General features: G+C 39.9%; 1 protein-coding gene across 11 annotated transcripts in view; it reads left to right on the forward strand.

Moving 5' to 3' along the window:
* Positions 1 to 16,782, forward strand: part of KLHL32 (kelch like family member 32) — a 196,561-nt gene that overhangs the window by 158,516 nt on the left and 21,263 nt on the right. For 4 of the 11 annotated variants that reach the window (XM_014734212.3, XM_070223577.1, XM_023650828.2 and 1 more), the window contains one exon: positions 6,234 to 6,960. In XM_014734212.3, the coding sequence (XP_014589698.2) occupies positions 6,234 to 6,960 (727 nt within the window). Of the gene's footprint in view, positions 1 to 6,233; positions 6,961 to 11,045; positions 11,200 to 16,782 lie in introns of those variants that run through there. The other 7 variants (XM_070223578.1, XM_070223579.1, XM_070223580.1 and 4 more) reach the window with 4 other exon arrangements.

The raw sequence follows: 16,782 nt of genomic DNA on the forward strand, positions 1-16,782 counted from the left end.
GGTCCTTGCTTACTCAGCTCTGGCTGATGAGTCCTATGATAAGAATATCCTTTTCAGTGAAAAAGGAAATACTTGTGAGTAAAGACAAAGAAATTGTTACTTCTTTTAGACAATGTTGTAAGGGCTTTATCTTTTGTTAGTGTTGATTAAAAGGACTTGATCACTCATCTGATGAGAGCTGCTTTTGTACAGGGCATTTGTATATGTATTTGCCAGATATAAAGGCACTTTTCTGGAAGAGTGCATTGATGTGTATTCTTGGATTTGGAATAATGTCATAATTCATACAGATATTTCTCAGGAAATCTGTGAGTTTTTGCATTTCTGTGTGGTCACGTTGGGTAGTACACATACGTATGGACATGTATAAGCAGAGTTAGATTCCAAAACAGCTACTTCTTTCAAAGGATCAAAAATTTTAGATTTCAGACCAGCGCCTTCTATCTGAGTGTTTTCAAGCATGAACAGTAAAGGAATTTGGATCACAACTTGAGGACTTGTGATGTGAGGAATGTAACATTTGTTCATATAATTGATATATTTCTGAAATACATATGTGTAAGTTACATATTTGAATTAGAGAAAAATTTGTAGAGTTTAGGATTATAGACTCTTATATTTAGGATTATATATATCATATATTCTACTCCATAGAATAGCAATCAGTGGGGATACACTGAGAAAACTAAAAGGAAGGGATTATCTTTTCCACATATATATACATATATTGTAATTTAATAAGGTTTTTTGTGTGTGTGTGAGGAAGATTGGCCCTGAGCTAACATCTGTTGCCAATCCTCCTCTTTTTACTTGAGGAATTTTGTCATTGTCAATTAACATCTGTGCCAATTCTCCTCTATTTTATGTGGGATGCCACCACAGCATGGCTTCATGAGTGGTGCAGGTCCGCACCTGGGATCTGAACCTGTGAACCCTGGGCTGCCAAAGCAGAGCGTGCAAACTTAACCACCATGCCACTGGGCTGGCCCCTTTTCCCTACATTTTTGATCCAGGTTTAGTTAATAAGGAATAACCTAGAATTAAAATATATATTCCCATAAAAAGTGAAACAGTAATTCAAGAGTCAAAGGATGCCGTTTTCCCTAAACACTTGTTCTATCATTACAAACTTTTTAATTGGTACAATTAAAAACATGCTTTTGATGTAGAAGTAATCCATAAATGAGACTCACTGAAAAATATTGGTAACCTGTCTTGAAGCAAAGCATACGTTTTAAAAAAATAGACTTTATTTTTTCTAATTTAGAGAATGTGGAAGTTATATTTGGGCTTGAGTACATTTGCCTGGATTCTACCTTAAAATAATTATTGCTAGAAAAATAACGATGATGTGAAATAGTAGAAAACACGTTGTCTAAGTAAAAACAGGTTCTAGTTTCAGTTTTTCCACTAATTATCTGCATGACTTGGAGTACATCAGATAACTTGTCTCTATTTGTTTTCTATTTATAAAACTGAAAAGCTTGAGCCAAATGTACTTTAAAGTGTCCTCCTGCTGTAATATTTTATTGTTTATTTGAGGGCTTAAAAGACTACAATGTTCATTGCATTGCCAAGAACCTCAAATAGAGGTGGCCAGCAGCAGTCCTGTGAAGGAGTAAGACGAGGGCCTTATATAAGTCAGTCCAGTACACTGCCGCAAGCTGCTGTGTGGAGTTTTGAGGGCTTAGAAGGGCTTTATAGGAAAGCTACAAAGATGAAATAATAAAATAGGAAACTGAAGCCTGTGATAGATGGATAAATATATAAAGGAATCGATATTGTTTGCTCAAGAGAAATAGCCTAGGAATATAGTCATGTGCTGTATAATGATGTTTCAGTCAACGACAGGCTGCATATATGATGGTGGTCCCATAAAATTAGTACCGTATAGCCTAGGTGTGTATTAGGCCAAACCATCTAGGTTTGTGTAAGTACGCTCTAAGATGTTTGCACTATGATGAAATGTCCTAACGACACATTTCTCAGAACATATTCCCGTCAAGTGATGCCTGACTGTAATTATAAAGAATTTGCCATTTATGCAACAAATATTAGTAGCCTACTATGTGCCAGGCACAGTTATTGTCAAGGATCTGAGGATGAGATGAGTTGACGTTGGAATAAGCTGTAGCAAATGCTCCTTTTACGAAGGAACAATTCTCCATCAGAGTAAGATGAACTAGATTGGGTCAGGCAGGGTGCTTGGGGATCTCCTGTAGTCTTTGGAGATGACAATCCCTGTGTTTCAGATGGTTTAGGAAACATCTTGCCCAATGACCATGTTTGTTTTTTTGTTTGCTTTTTTTTTTGAGGAAGATTAGCCCTGAGCTAACATCTGCTGCCTATCCTCCTCTTTTTGCTGAGGAAGACTGGCCCTGAGCTAACATCTTTGTCCATGTTCCTCTACTTTATATGTAGGACGCCTGCCACAGCATGGCTTGACAGGCGGTGCATAGGTCCTCATCACAGATCCGAACTGGTGAATCCCGGGCCGCGAAGCGGAACGTGTGAATTTAACAATTGTGCCTCCAGGCTGGCCCCTTGCCCAATCACCATGTTTTTTAAGTAGTCTTTGTTATGTTCTCCCAAACTGAATCTTTGATTTCTTTTCCACTCTTGCTGGCTTTGTCACTAAAAAAGACTTTCACTATATGCTCCATTTTCCTCCCAATTAAAATATGCTAGAGTTTAGGGTGATGGGGATGTCAGTATGCAAGAATAAGTAAGATAAAATAGGATTTCAGCCTTCTATGAGTTATGCTTTCTCAGTGTGGTGTCATTGAAAGCCACCAGTAGCCAGAATAACCATTTTCAAACATGGGCGCCAAAATATACTACTAAGCTAACTGTGGCCTTTGGGTTCCGTGATGTCCCAATTATGAATTAGCCTTCTGCCTACTGCAGTCTCTAACGCCCCTGTTCTAGGATCCCCTCTACCACCTTGCCTTTAATTCAGCACAGCAGTGAATAGTGCCTTGGCAGGCTTCACAGTGTAGAAGTGATTTTGAATTTTCATTGCCATTTCTTTCATTATTTGGATAAACAAGAGCTATCCATGGTTTTAGTGGTTTGTCTCTTTGATGTTTTCACAAAACTGAAAACAGAGTACAGTAACGCTTTTACATTTATTTATTATTATTGCAAAAGTGCACAGACTGTTTATACAACTCACTGTATGCTATCAGAATCAGCTGTTGATTTATAGAACCAAGGTCTCACAATATGCTGTCTTACCCATAATATTAATCTACAAATATCCTGTGTCTTTACTAAGGCATCCTACCTAGACTTCATTTAATTTAAACCTTCTTAAGTTTGAAACAACACATTTAATTTACTTTAATGAGGCAGCAATTTGCTGTTTCACAAATGGGAATCTATCTAAAACCTTCCTACTCAAGTGTGTGGTCCATGGACCAGCAGCATATGCACCACCTGGGAGACTGTTAGAAATGCAGACTCCCAATCCTCCTCCCCCCGTCTATTGAATCAGAATCTGCATTTTTACCAGAAACCCGAGGGAATTCATGTGTGTGTTAGGTCTGAGAAGCAGTGGATTTAAATCTATAAATAGCACTATATCCAGGTGAGATTGGTTTGAAGTTGGTGGCAGAATAGTTAATTGTAAATTGTATTTACCTTTGATCTGGAGAAAAGATAAAGTCAACAAGTATGAATGACTTGTGTAGTCTGAAAATATTTAGATAAAGGTGTGAGAATTATATGAAATTTGTGAAAAGTTAGAAATATTGGCAAGAAATAAGAAAAAAATTATCCCTGAAAATGCAAACTAAATGTGTGGGCACAAAGTATTCTGTAATACATAGTATTTGGGGAAAGTGAACATGGAAAGCATCATGATACACGTGACATAGGGCTGATAGTAGACAGAAAGCCAGAAATTGATCAGTGATAGGTCACAGTGGTCACTGTTTCACTGCCAGTTGAGTTCGTTATAGAGGTTTTCTTAAAGACAGAGCCTAGTTGTGGCTTGTGTACCTCTCATGCAGTAGTGACACTGTTTGCTAGAAAGATAAACGTAAGTCGGAGAGTGTTAAGAGATGGGTTAGAAGATTGATTATGGCATAGGAAGAACTGATTTATGAGGAAAGAGAAAAATTATTAAATGGGCAGCACTATGCTATAAAAAGTGGCTGTGTATTTATGTTTCTTGAGTGCTGTTTCCTGTAGTATCTATAAGAAAGATGCAGAAACATTAGGATGTAAGGACACTGAGGAATTTGTTACAGAGCAAAGCAGTATCAGCTGGAATTACTCGATTAAATTAGGAGCAATATCAAAGGTTAACTTTGAGAAAACTTTATCTGGTGCATGAGAAATGACCTTGAGTGGGATGACTTTATTTATCCCTGAGAACTTTTGAAAGCTCTGTGGGCAAAGAATGGAAAGTTATTTATTAAGCTGTTGCATAATCTCCCCAGGGAAATAATTGGAACCCCATCCCTTGAAACTTCTAAAATTAGGGTGGAGAAAAACCAGGATGTTGCCTGTGGCAACTCTCTCCACTTGTGGCAGAAACCTGGTGATTGATAAGTGACGTTTTTCTTCTGCAATATCTTTGATTATTGCTGATGTTACCATACCCGGATAAATTTTTTCCATCAGGTTGGTATCTTATTTACATTAAAATTGCCAGTTTCTAGAAAAACAGCTAGGGAGTATCCCTCATTGCCCACCATGGTGTCTGCCCTCTTGGCATTGGTAGGTTGCCTGGCACCCAGGGATGTTCTTTTTTCATTTCTCTTCACTATGTAATTCACTAAGATGCAATTCACTTCCTACATTCTTGTCATCCAGAAACCTAAAAAGTCAAGTCCAAAATATGCCTTGCCTTTGGGAACCCTTTGTCAAAAGGATACAGAAACTCTGAAAGTCTGAAATCATCTGGTGCCTCAGAGAGCTCAGTAATCCTTTTCACCAGGATGAAAACTCAGCTCGTGTTTGCCCAGGGTAAGGGTCCGAGAGCACTGCGCCGCCTTCTCCCTCCCCCTGTAGGTGGTTTTTCTCATGATATGCATCAGCTGGAAAAGGAAGCCCAGAAGCCCAGTTCCATTGGTCAGAAAGCAAGTACAACAAAACACAATTATTCAGTATTCTAATTCATTACTTTACCTTTTCATATAATACCTTCAGATCCACATTTATATTGTCTAGGAGATCTCATTTAATATAAGTACTGCTAAGAATAATGCATAGCAAATATGTTGACTGGAGATGTTAGATATACTTCTTTATGCCGGTGTGTGGGAAAGTTTGCTGAACTTGACTATTGTCACATTAATTAAATTACTTTTGGGGCTCCATAACGTGAATTGTTTCTTTGTCGATGCTATTTTCTAAATTATTGTGCAATTTTGTTATTTGTTACCTAATGCACCTGTCTATAGCCAAAAGTTATTCTTCTTCTTCTTCTTGAAAGAGATCTAGACTTAATCACAAAGGTTAGGAGCACTTTCTGCTATTGTGTCCACAATAGAAAGATAATCACCTCTGCATCCTGTTTTTGTGAAATGGTTCTAACAAATTGCCAATATCTTACAGGTGCAAACAACTGTCTTCAAGATGAAACCTAACTGAGAAAAAAATAAAATAAAATTGATAGGTTTGCAGTCTTTCTTGTTCTTCTCTTGCTTCCTGACTGATATACCTACCAAAGGGGCAGGAAAAAAAAATCTTTTTTCTTTCTAAATCATTCTACTAGTGTCATATTGATTTTCTCTCAAGTACACCCTGTGGTCTCAGATGATCACAGATTTTCTTGCATTACTTGTATTGATACAGCACCTTGACTCATGGGTTGACATATATTGCTTGAGTTGTGATGACACCACTCACTGTTGACATTTCCTGGTGGTGGGGTGTATCAGACCTCTTATGTATGAAGCATAAGGGAACAGGCTGTTTCACAACAGCATTCTCGTTCTTTGAAAAGTGAATGTTATTATTCACTCTAAGTAATACCTTAAGTCTCCGTCAGTGTTGCTTAACATTGTTGCTAAGTCCTACAACAGTGTCTTGAGTTCGTTTGTGTCTCTGCTGTTACAGAAAAAAAATCCTCAACTGCATATCAAAATATTCCAGTATTACACAGTTTGTAATAAAAAAATTGTATTATGTGTCTGAAATAATACACAGTAACCTGCCTCTATGCTGTGGCTTTGGCTCTCTTTCTTACCTTTGTATTCTCATCTCGCCTCCCTCTGTTTCAGCTAGCCGTGAGGTGGTTGGAACACAACTGCCATTACCAGTACATGGATGAACTCCTGCAGTATATCCGCTTTGGCCTGATGGACGTGGATACTCTCCATACAGTTGCCCTGTCCCACCCCCTTGTCCAGGCAAGTGAGACCGCAACAGCTCTTGTCAATGAGGCCCTGGAATACCACCAGAGCATCTATGCACAGCCCGTGTGGCAGACTCGCAGGACCAAACCACGGTTCCAGTCAGACACTCTGTATATCATTGGTGGGAAAAAGCGTGAGGTCTGTAAAGTCAAGGAACTTCGGTACTTCAATCCTGTTGATCAGGAGAATGCTCTCATAGCTGCCATTGCCAACTGGAGTGAGCTGGCTCCCATGCCCGTGGGAAGGAGCCACCATTGTGTGGCAGTCATGGGGGATTTCCTGTTTGTAGCAGGAGGGGAAGTGGAGCACGCCAGTGGCCGGACATGTGCCGTGAGGACTGCCTGTCGCTATGACCCCCGCAGTAATTCCTGGGCAGAGATAGCACCCATGAAAAACTGCCGGGAGCATTTCGTGCTGGGTGCCATGGATGAATACCTCTATGCAGTAGGGGGCAGAAATGAACTGCGCCAGGTTCTGCCTACCGTTGAGCGATATTGCCCCAAGAAGAACAAATGGACTTTTGTGCAGTCCTTTGACCGATCCCTTTCATGTCACGCTGGCTATGTGGCGGATGGTCTTCTTTGGATATCAGGTAGAACATGCCTCATACGTTGGATTTATGGAAAAACACTTTCATTGTGGCATAAATTTAAAAGTCAAGCTTTGGTAGTGTGGCCATGTGTAATTGAGTGAATGAGCCAAGGATGCCATTTTAGCTAATTAACATTCATGTATTGAGCGCGTACTCTATAGAGAGCAATGTAATGGGAAGTAATTGACCTTTCTGTGACTTTCTGAGTGATTAGTGGAGTAAAAATTCAAGATGGAAATTAATGGCCCGTCACATCTCTTTTTCTACCAGACTTTCTATTGTTGAGATTGTCAGCTTTTGATATTCGTGGATGGTGTTGCACACCTTGTGGTTTATCCAGGTCCTAGGCTTTTTCTTTCACCCTGGGCTGCCTGACTAGGAGGCTTCCATCAAAGACAGGGCAGGTGAAATAAAATCCCCGTAACTCCATTTTGATGGGTATAGCAATGGGCATAGATCAAGGTAAGAGCCATGCTGGGCACTGAGGGAAGGAATTTAAGTTATTGGTTAAAATAATGTTTTTGTGTTATCTCTGAATTGCAGTTATGCATGCCATCCTGATCATTCATTCCTATTTACTCTTGTGTTCTTCCTGATTATTTGGGGGCACCAATTATGTTAGATTATTTTTTTCCTTTTGTTTTTTTTTAAAAGCCTTTTGATTATGGAAAAAGCAGTGAAGCTATTGTAATGAAACCCACATCCCCAAAACCCAGCTTCAGCAGTAATCCACTCCTTGCCAGTCTTCTTTCATCCACCACCGCGTACTCCTTCAAACCCCTCATGACTGCCTTTTCACTTGAACAGGAAGAGTCTGTGAGGGCTATATTCAGTCAACTAACATTATCAACCTGTGTTTCCAATCCTATTGAAAAGACCTAAAATGTTCTCCTTGGAAAGGTTTGCCTATCAGGGAAGAAAAGTTGCATCTTCTCTTAGTTGGAGGATATTCATTTTGTAACCCAGATGGAACTTGTTGAATTTCTATGTCAAGGACAAAGAGGAAAGTCAAATAACTTAAATACTACAAGCAGCTTTGAGATGTTTGTACTTAGAAGAAACAATCACTTTTAAGTACACCTGTGAAGGCTTCTCAGCTTCCCTCAACAGTCTTGTTTATCTTGTTAGCTGTTTAACATCTGCTCTGACAAAATTTTCCCTTGCATTTAAACTAAATTTGTTTGGACTCTGCCCATTTTTTCCTTTTGCTGTTCTCAATAACAAGGGAGACAGCCACCGTCTCGGCTTCTCTGGGTGGATCAGTTATTGGCAATTTCTTGATTTTCATTGAAGAAACCTAGCTCATGTCAGGGTTTAAGTGCTTGAGCATTAGTGAATAAAGTTAAGATTAGGACAAAGGAAGAGGATAAATGAGGTGGACCCTATAATTACTGGTCCTATATACCAAATACACAATAGATGTGAGTGTATATGTTAGCATATATAGATATATATGTAAACAAGAGCCTCATTTATCTGGTGACTTATTCCCTTTAAGTATATATTTCAATAGTTAAAAAAAATAACCACTAGGACTATATCCTGTTAGCTTTGCTGGATAAACTTCAGACTTGGCTACAAATAAGTCTTTGCCAATAAAGTGGACAGATCTGCACTTGGATAACAAAACAATGATGGATTTATGAAATCAATGTAATTTGTATTTTCTCCTAATTTACATTCCTTCCATTGACTCATTTAGTTTTCATATATTGTTAATGTACTGCATTCTGAAATTTTGCATTGCTTTTTCTAAATTTTGTTTGAATTTCTCATAAATATTTTGATAAATATTTCCTATTTTTTGGCTATAAAAGTAGCCTTTTGAAATATGCTGGAGTTTCCCTTACATAATCTTAAAGATATGACTACTTAATACCTTCTTTAGTGAGGCCTTAAGAAAGCACAGAAGCCTATCTTAGACTGACTGAATCTATCATCCTGGTATCAAGCTGACTTCTCTTTCAGTGCGGGTCTGTATATTTCCTTTTCCATTTTATTAAATGTATCAACTTATTACAGATCTTATTGCTATGTCACTTTGTTTTCCCCTACTGTGAAAGGAAATACATTTTCTTTGTTCTTCTTTTGCACTAATATATGCTGCCTGTGTTAACCATACTTAATGAAAACAATCTCAATTTTCTCAGGTTTGTTTCTCCCTACTGTGTACTTGAGATGAAAAACTCACTTCCCTGTGTACAGTACAATACCTTTAATTGGAAAGAAGAGGAAATCACCAGTGACATTTCTAATCCTTCAGTCCTCTGCCTCTTTCCTCAGGCCCAGCTTATAATAAATCAATTGTGAATCTAACCATGGATAGGGAGGGGTGACTAGATTTGCTAATGGGCCCCTTAAAAAAAAAGACAGGTATATTTCACCTGACTATCACTGATTTAGAAGTGTTACCCTGATTTGAAAGTGTTTGAGGCTATTTCTTATCCTTTACCAACTAATTCAGTATTTCCAACTTAATTGGTGGGGCATTGGGTCATTGGCATCCTTTTGCCGTTTTGGCAGCTTTGCCTGAGGTGGAGTTAGTAAGGATTATAAAATGTGGGTTTTAGGGACTTATTTCCCTTCCATAGAACACAAAATGAATGTTTCTTTAGAGACTTAACATTTCCAGTGTGCTCCCTCCCTCCCCGTGCACCCTCCCCTTTCTCTGTCCATTTTGGAGTCAGGACGCTCTGAAACCTGTCCATGGTTTGTAAAGTGGGACAAGCAGAGATGAATTCAGAAAATCAGGCTGCATGGAAATGCCCATTAGCATTTAATTTAAGATGTTAGAGAGAGTCAAAGTTTACAGGCTCCTGTAGCATTTGACATAGTCGCTCAATTCATAAACGCTCCACATCATTTCTCCTTGAAATTCACAATACTGAAGTAAAATAAGCATTCAGTATCCTGCAGTTGGGCTTTAAAAGGTGTGCTCTCCATTGTAAGATGTTGTTTCTGGACTACTAAAAAGATCCTTTTTCGTGGGTTAAAGTTAATCCTGAGCTCATCTTGCAGAACAACTTACCTTTTCACTTTTGTCAATGGCAGCAAGATAATGGGAAGCTAACTACAAAATTAGTGCTTTAAAACTATAAAAACAAGACAAATGCTACTGCCTTTACTCAAAAGCGGTATTTAGCGCTTTCTTGATTCTCCTGGTGAATGCTATGTCCTTATGAAGTCTAGTGCTGACTTAGAGATAAGTAAGATTAATTCGGCAAACATACTTCCTGCCCTCTAGGAGCTGACAATCAAAGAGTTTTTCCAATATTTCATTAATGAAAGAACATTTATTAAAGCTTCTTTAACCCCCTAGAAGATATATTTATTTTCATCTTGATTACATTTAGTTGAAGCTTGCATTGCCCCATTTTAAATAACTTTAATTTATTCAAACCTACTAAAAGGACTTTGGCTGTTCTAGTATTCATTAAAATTAGAACAATGTAAAAATCTCATTAACATTTTTAAAATGCCATAGCTTTAGCTTTACTCTATCTGCACAAATATTATTTTACTTGCATCTAAAATATTATATACAAAGTATTGAGAACTCACAGAGGGCATGGCGGAGGCTGGATTATGGTGCACTGAGATTTACAGACTATGATCACGCAGTCATGTGAAACTTGCTCGACTTCTTACCAACGAGGAGGTGCTGAGCAAGCTTCCTAACTTCGTTAAGTCTTGTTCGGGGCTTGTGCTAACGCGACAAGGTAGAGTAAGACATGAGTCCTGTGCTGGGGCTCACAGTACAGTAGAGGGAACAGTCTTTTAACAGATAATTATAGTATAGCTTATGATATTGTGATGATGGAAATCTTTCCAAGGCACAGAAGGAGTACAAAGCAGGGGGTAATTAGTGCAGGGACATGAGAAGTTTCACCAAAGTTTGTAGCACCTTCCGCCAACTTGGCCTCAGGTCTGTTGGCTACTTCCTACTTACCCATTACCCCCTCCCTGTCTTCATGCTTGGGCTTCATGGTCCAATCATTTCAGTAATTCTCTTGCCCTCTGGCAAGCACACAATGTTGGACACACCCAACAGTCCACTCTGTCTGTGCCTGTACCTGAGCAGCTGAGCCCAGTGGGAGGAGGCCAGTGGAGGGAAGGGCTTTGTATTTGTATACACTCAGCTCCCCAAGACTTCTCTACACCCTCCTGCTGCTGTCTTGCCAGTCCTTCACTGGCTGTGACTTCTCTTTCCTCACCTCCTCCCCCCAGACTCGGAGGAAGGTAAGTGAGGAGGTTCTCTCTGCAAATCAGGTGCAATCTGATGAGGAGGCGGTGGAGAATGTGAGGAAACAGATGGGCGAGAGATGGTTCCGAAAGGGACCAAAGGCAGAAGGTTGGGAAACACTAATGAGGGTGTGGAGGAGGAGGAGGAGGGGGAACTAGGGGAGGAGCCTGAGGATGTGGGAGGGCAAGGTCAGAGGAGGAGGAGTGTTACAGGAACCAAGACCAAAGCAGCAGGGCGTGGTGAGAGATGTCCAATACTACAGTGACACCAAGGGCCGTATATTCCCTCTGTATTTTTCAATCCGGAACTACTTGGTAATGGCAGTGAAAGCAGTTTCAGGGCAGTGGAAGAAGGTGGAGGCTAGAATGCAGTGGGTGAAGGTGGGAAGGGAAAGTGAGGAAGTGAAAATGCAGGTAGAGGCTATTGGAAGAAGTGGGATGTCATGTAAACTTCACTCCCTGAATCTGAGCTTACCAGAGAACTCTCCAATTATTCTGCTCCTGCCTGCAGGGAAAGAGTGTGCTCTTTCCAGGTACACATGTCCTCAGTCCATGGGACAGCCATTTTTTTCATTATAAATTAATAAATAGCATTTTGGCTTTAAGAAGAAAAAACGAGGGTAGGAAGGAAAGAAAAAGAAGGAAGTATGGCTGAGAGAAAAGAGAGTAGCTACAGGAGGAAATGCAGGCTCAGAGGAGAGAACTTTTGGTTTAAGGGTGCGAGTGCATTAAGCAAATTTATAGATAAGGGAAAGGAGAGAGTGATATTGAAGGTGAAGGGAAAGGGGGCATCCTCTGGTTGGTAAATGCTGAGCGCACCTCTTAGGTACCAGGAATGGTGATAAGTCGGGGGGATACCTTATTGACAACAGACACAGGGTCCCAAACAGGCAGAAGGGAGTTGGGAAGGGGTTCAGTCTTGGATGGAAGAAGGAGAGACTCCTCAGCTTCCAAGCCCGGAGGGCAGGAGCCAATGCTGGATGTGGACCTGGGCGAGCTCACAGGTGAGAGGCAGGAACCTGAGGAGGTTCCTTGTCAATGGAGTCAAGGGAGAGACAGGGTTGTCTGTCGAGGCTGTGCAGTGTCAGGACTAGGTAGAGGGTCTGAGGTGAGTGGCCTTGGAAAAAGCCCCGAGAGAAAACAGAGGAAACCGGCATGTTAAAAAAAATTGTGTCGGAGCCCATACTAAGGTTGGAAACCACAGTATTGTGGGAGCCCGGTTTGCAAATTTCTGTCCTATTTTTTGGTGTTGCTCAGCAGAGAACTGGAGAGGGCAGATCCTTGGATTCACTCGTGACGGAAGGTTTTTAGGCTGGGAATAGCCCAAAGGATCCTATTGGAAGGAATTCATCATGCTGGGATCCCAGTTAGGGGAGTCTCAAGGGCTTAAGGTTTGCTTGAGGGAGAACGAGTGCCATGCTGGAGTGAGTACATAGAGAGTGTCTGTTCGTTGCCCCTGGAGGCAGCAACCACGTGATGAAGCCACCTGCCGGGTAGAGGTCTGGAGCTTACTAACTTGGCATGTCCACTTACAAGTTCCTAGTGAACTGGAATGTCCACTAAGAATGAAATCTTTGTTGCTTTAGATTTCTAGCAACGAGCTGCTCCTAGCAGTTACTTTTCTCCTCTTTTTTTCTCTTCTGCCTCAGTGTTTATTACTCCCCATCTGACGGAGATTAAGACAAAGCCACTACAGTACTGGACTGAGATGGAAGCCAAACAGAAAGGAACCATTCTACGATGCTTTTAAAAGTTCTGAATGCTTTAGAGAAAGCAATCAGATCACCTGTGTTCTCCAAAATCATTAACAAAGCTTTCATCCCGAACTGATTTCCCTTTATTCTGAAGAAGTAGCACTTACCCCTCACATTACTGCCTAGGAAATGAAGCTTAAAGAGGTTCAGTGATTTTCCTAGATCATACAGCTACTGTTTGACAAAGTTGGAATTTGATCTCTGTGTCTCTGGTTTTTGAAAACCATGCTTTTCCCACGAATCCACACAAACCAGTGGTTTATCACTACAACAGAGGCCTCAAAAACAGATGCTCCCATTGCAAAAAGCACTTCCAAATGACGTGACTGAAAGTAAACGATAGGCAGAAGAATCATCCTATCCAGGGACTTGTTTAGGATCAACAATCATTTGATTATCTTTAATTGTTTAACTGGCCATCTTTCTCAGGGCACAGAGCTGAGCCACCTACTGTCTTCCTTTTGGTGGTTCTCTAGTTCAGTTTGTAAAACATAAATGGTAATATAAAGTTAACATGTAAAAAGAAACTTAGTGATAATATGGAGCTACTGTAAAATACATTGACTTAGATTAGAACATTGTTTTCTGAAAAGATTACATATTACAATATAGTAGTGTAATGTCCCTTAACATTGGTAGTTGAAGTAGTTAAAATGAAAAAAATCCACCCCTTTGACTCCAGAATTCCTCTCATGGAGAAAACAGCCTTTGTTTAGATGATCCATTTGTGTCTGTCAAGATGAATCTAGAAAAAGAAGGTGGAATAAAGAGTGAGCTGAATTGCTCTACCTAAGAATATGGGAAATAGGTCATTGTCTTTATTCCCAAGAGGAGAGAAGGTTAAAGCAACATCCTGTAAATGGGGCAGGGCTGAAGAATTTGGTTGATGGCCGAGGGAGATAAAAGATCCAGCAAGAATGCAGCAAAACCAGGAGACTAGAGACAGGGAAAGGTGACCTTGAGAGCTTGACCCTGCTAGGAACATGCAGAAATCTGTGGAGGTGGGATTTCAGCTTTCTAAGGAGGGGAGTTAGAGCGAATTTTATTGAGATTCTGAAGGGCAGCTGACACCTGCATTGTGGTAGATTTTGCCCTTGTTTATCATTTCACCTATTTAAAATAACACGTAGTGCAGACTTTACATATTTTTCGGTCACAAGTTGATATTTGTTTACTCTAGGTGACATAAATATAATTTGTGTTTTCAAGTGCATCAACCCTTTCTTTATAGATATTTTGTAAATTTGAGACGTTCTTTGCAGATTTTGAGGATATTAATTACCCATCCATTTGTGTGGCTTTCTCAAGTGTGACAGAAATAATATGGATACTAGTTTTAATTTAATGCATGGATTAAGTATGCTTCAATTCAAGATAACTAATTTAGTAGAAAGATTCTTTAATTGTTTATGTAGCATTATAAACACTCCAAAAATATAGACAGCCTAATGTCTTATATAAATAGTTAATAAAAACGTTTATTTTTGCATTTATTATAAGCATTCCCATGGTGTCCCTTTTATCAAGGACTAATAACGAGTTTGGCTCTATAAAAAATTATGTATATGAAGACACACTTAATGCCAGGTCATTCTTTTGATAATTAGACTGCAAGTGTAGAGTTTTAATCTTTTGAGAATTGGAGCAAGTTTACGGAGGAGAGGCTTAAACTATTAAAGAAGGAAAAAGCCTTTGATACCCTTATGAAGCAGCCAGTAATTCTGGTTATTAGAAAAAAGAATTATAAGAAATGCATTTCAGGGGGCTGGCCCGGTGGCGCAGCAGTTAAGTTCGCATGTTCCGCTTCGGCGGCCCGGGGTTCACCGGTTTGGAACCCAGGTGTGGACATGCCACTGCTTGGCAAGCCGTGCTGTGGTAGGCGTCCCACATATAAAGTAGAGGAAGATGGGCATGGATGTTAGCTCAGGGCTGGTGTTCCTCAGGGAAAAGAGGAGGATTGGCAGCAGTTAGCTCAGGGCTAATCTTCCTCAAAAAAAAAAAAGAAAGAAATGCATTTCAGACTACAAAATTCATTCATTTATTAATTCCATATTCCATACGTAGTTATTTTTTTTAATATCCCATATGTACTCATTTGTACCTTTTATGGAAATCATAAGATATTTCCATAAACAAACCACTACAGTATTGGAGAAACTTCCCTTTATGGATTGCCTCTACACCATGCACGCCAGTTCATCTAAAACCTATGAGAGAGATGTCATCATCTCCATTTTGCATGAGGAAGCTGAGCTTAGCTGTGTTAATGGCTCCCGCAATGATAGTCATCAAGGAGCCTGTGTGGGGTTGATGCTACAGGCTGTCCCAAAACGCTCCCCGTAGAATAGTGTGAAGCTGGGCACTGCAGGCCTCCAAGGGGGTCGCAGAGAACTTGAGATGGTTTTCCACAATCCTGACTTGGCTGGCAGAATCCCAGCCTGAAATGTCTTCCGGAAGAGCATGGACTCAGTCAGTTCTTTGCATCCTGCTCTGTCCCAGTAAGGATACTGGTGCTGCATTGGGTACCACAGGTTTCTACTGAAGAGTTTAGTGCAGGACTCTGTTTATCTACAGAGGCATTTCTGTCTTTGAAAAAAAATTAGCAGAGTCACCAGACTTGACTTACCCTGACCAACGTATATTGAGGGCTGTTTTTCTAAACACACAACTTTATAGACACTATCAGCATTGACCAGTTGTTGCTTTTGAACACAATGAGTTTGGGAGTTGGTGAATTCTCAGTTGTGGAGACAAAAGTTGCCTGTTTGGCAGTCACTTGTCATTCTTTCTCTGGTATGCATTCATCCATTTGTCACAACATTTTGTGGGGAGCTGAACAGGGAAGCTTAAGAAAAATGCTTTACTCTTGTCTGGATGATAGAAAGCATTTCTCACTGCTGGTAGCGTGGTGGTAAATTTTCATTCCTTCTGGCAGTTTTTAAAGACTTACTTGACTTTGGGGGAACCTCCAGTATATCTTTAAGTCACAGTTCAAAAGTATAAGACAAGGTTGTTCATTTTCAATTTTGGCTGAAAAGTCTTAACTTTGTGGCACTTCAAAGTTAGGGAAAACTTGGCTTTAAAAATGGATGCAGATACGAGATGGCATACTTAATGACAGATGTATCTATGGAAAGCTGTTAAGATGCAGATTATCCCCCCTGGGGTGGGGGAGGGAGATCAAAACTGCCAATCTATAAAATATCCTCGATAGAGGAAGGCATGGAATCTATCTTTGCAAGTGCTTTGATTGCAGGGGACAGTATAGCAGCATGTGGCATCATAACCCAGAGCAGACAAATCAGCTTGATGACTTTCAAAGCCAGGAATACTGCTGCAGGCAAGGGTACTCCAGTCTAGGAGAAATTAAAACATATAGAGACTGTTATTAATTCCATATCTATTTTTGTATAGTCAAATCTGTATGCAAATCCTTAGCATCTCATTTCAGCAGATTAATCTAAAAGTGAAGAGTGTTATGTGAAGGGAATGTAATGATAAAGCACTGCAAAGGAAGAACGCTGCTGAAGAAATGGGGGCTGCAAAGTTGGATGCTTTTTAAAAAATTTATCTTTTGTACTGAGAAGAAATGGTTTTTTATTTATATGCTTATTTGTAAATTATTTCAAAGGAGAAAAGCAATAGAACCAATTTCTCAGGTTTTCCCTTGTAATCCTGACTTGGCAAAAGTTACAGCACGAGGTTTTTTAGGCACCTCCTGTGGTTTCACACGCTAGAAGTAATCAACCAAATAACTAACCAGGACTTTTATTTTTACTCCCAACTAGTAACCCAGTATCTCATTTCTAAACATTGTCATGTGAGT

Source organism: Equus caballus, chromosome 10 (assembly GCF_041296265.1).
Source record: "Equus caballus isolate H_3958 breed thoroughbred chromosome 10, TB-T2T, whole genome shotgun sequence".
NCBI classification, from domain to species: Eukaryota; Metazoa; Chordata; class Mammalia; order Perissodactyla; family Equidae; genus Equus; species Equus caballus.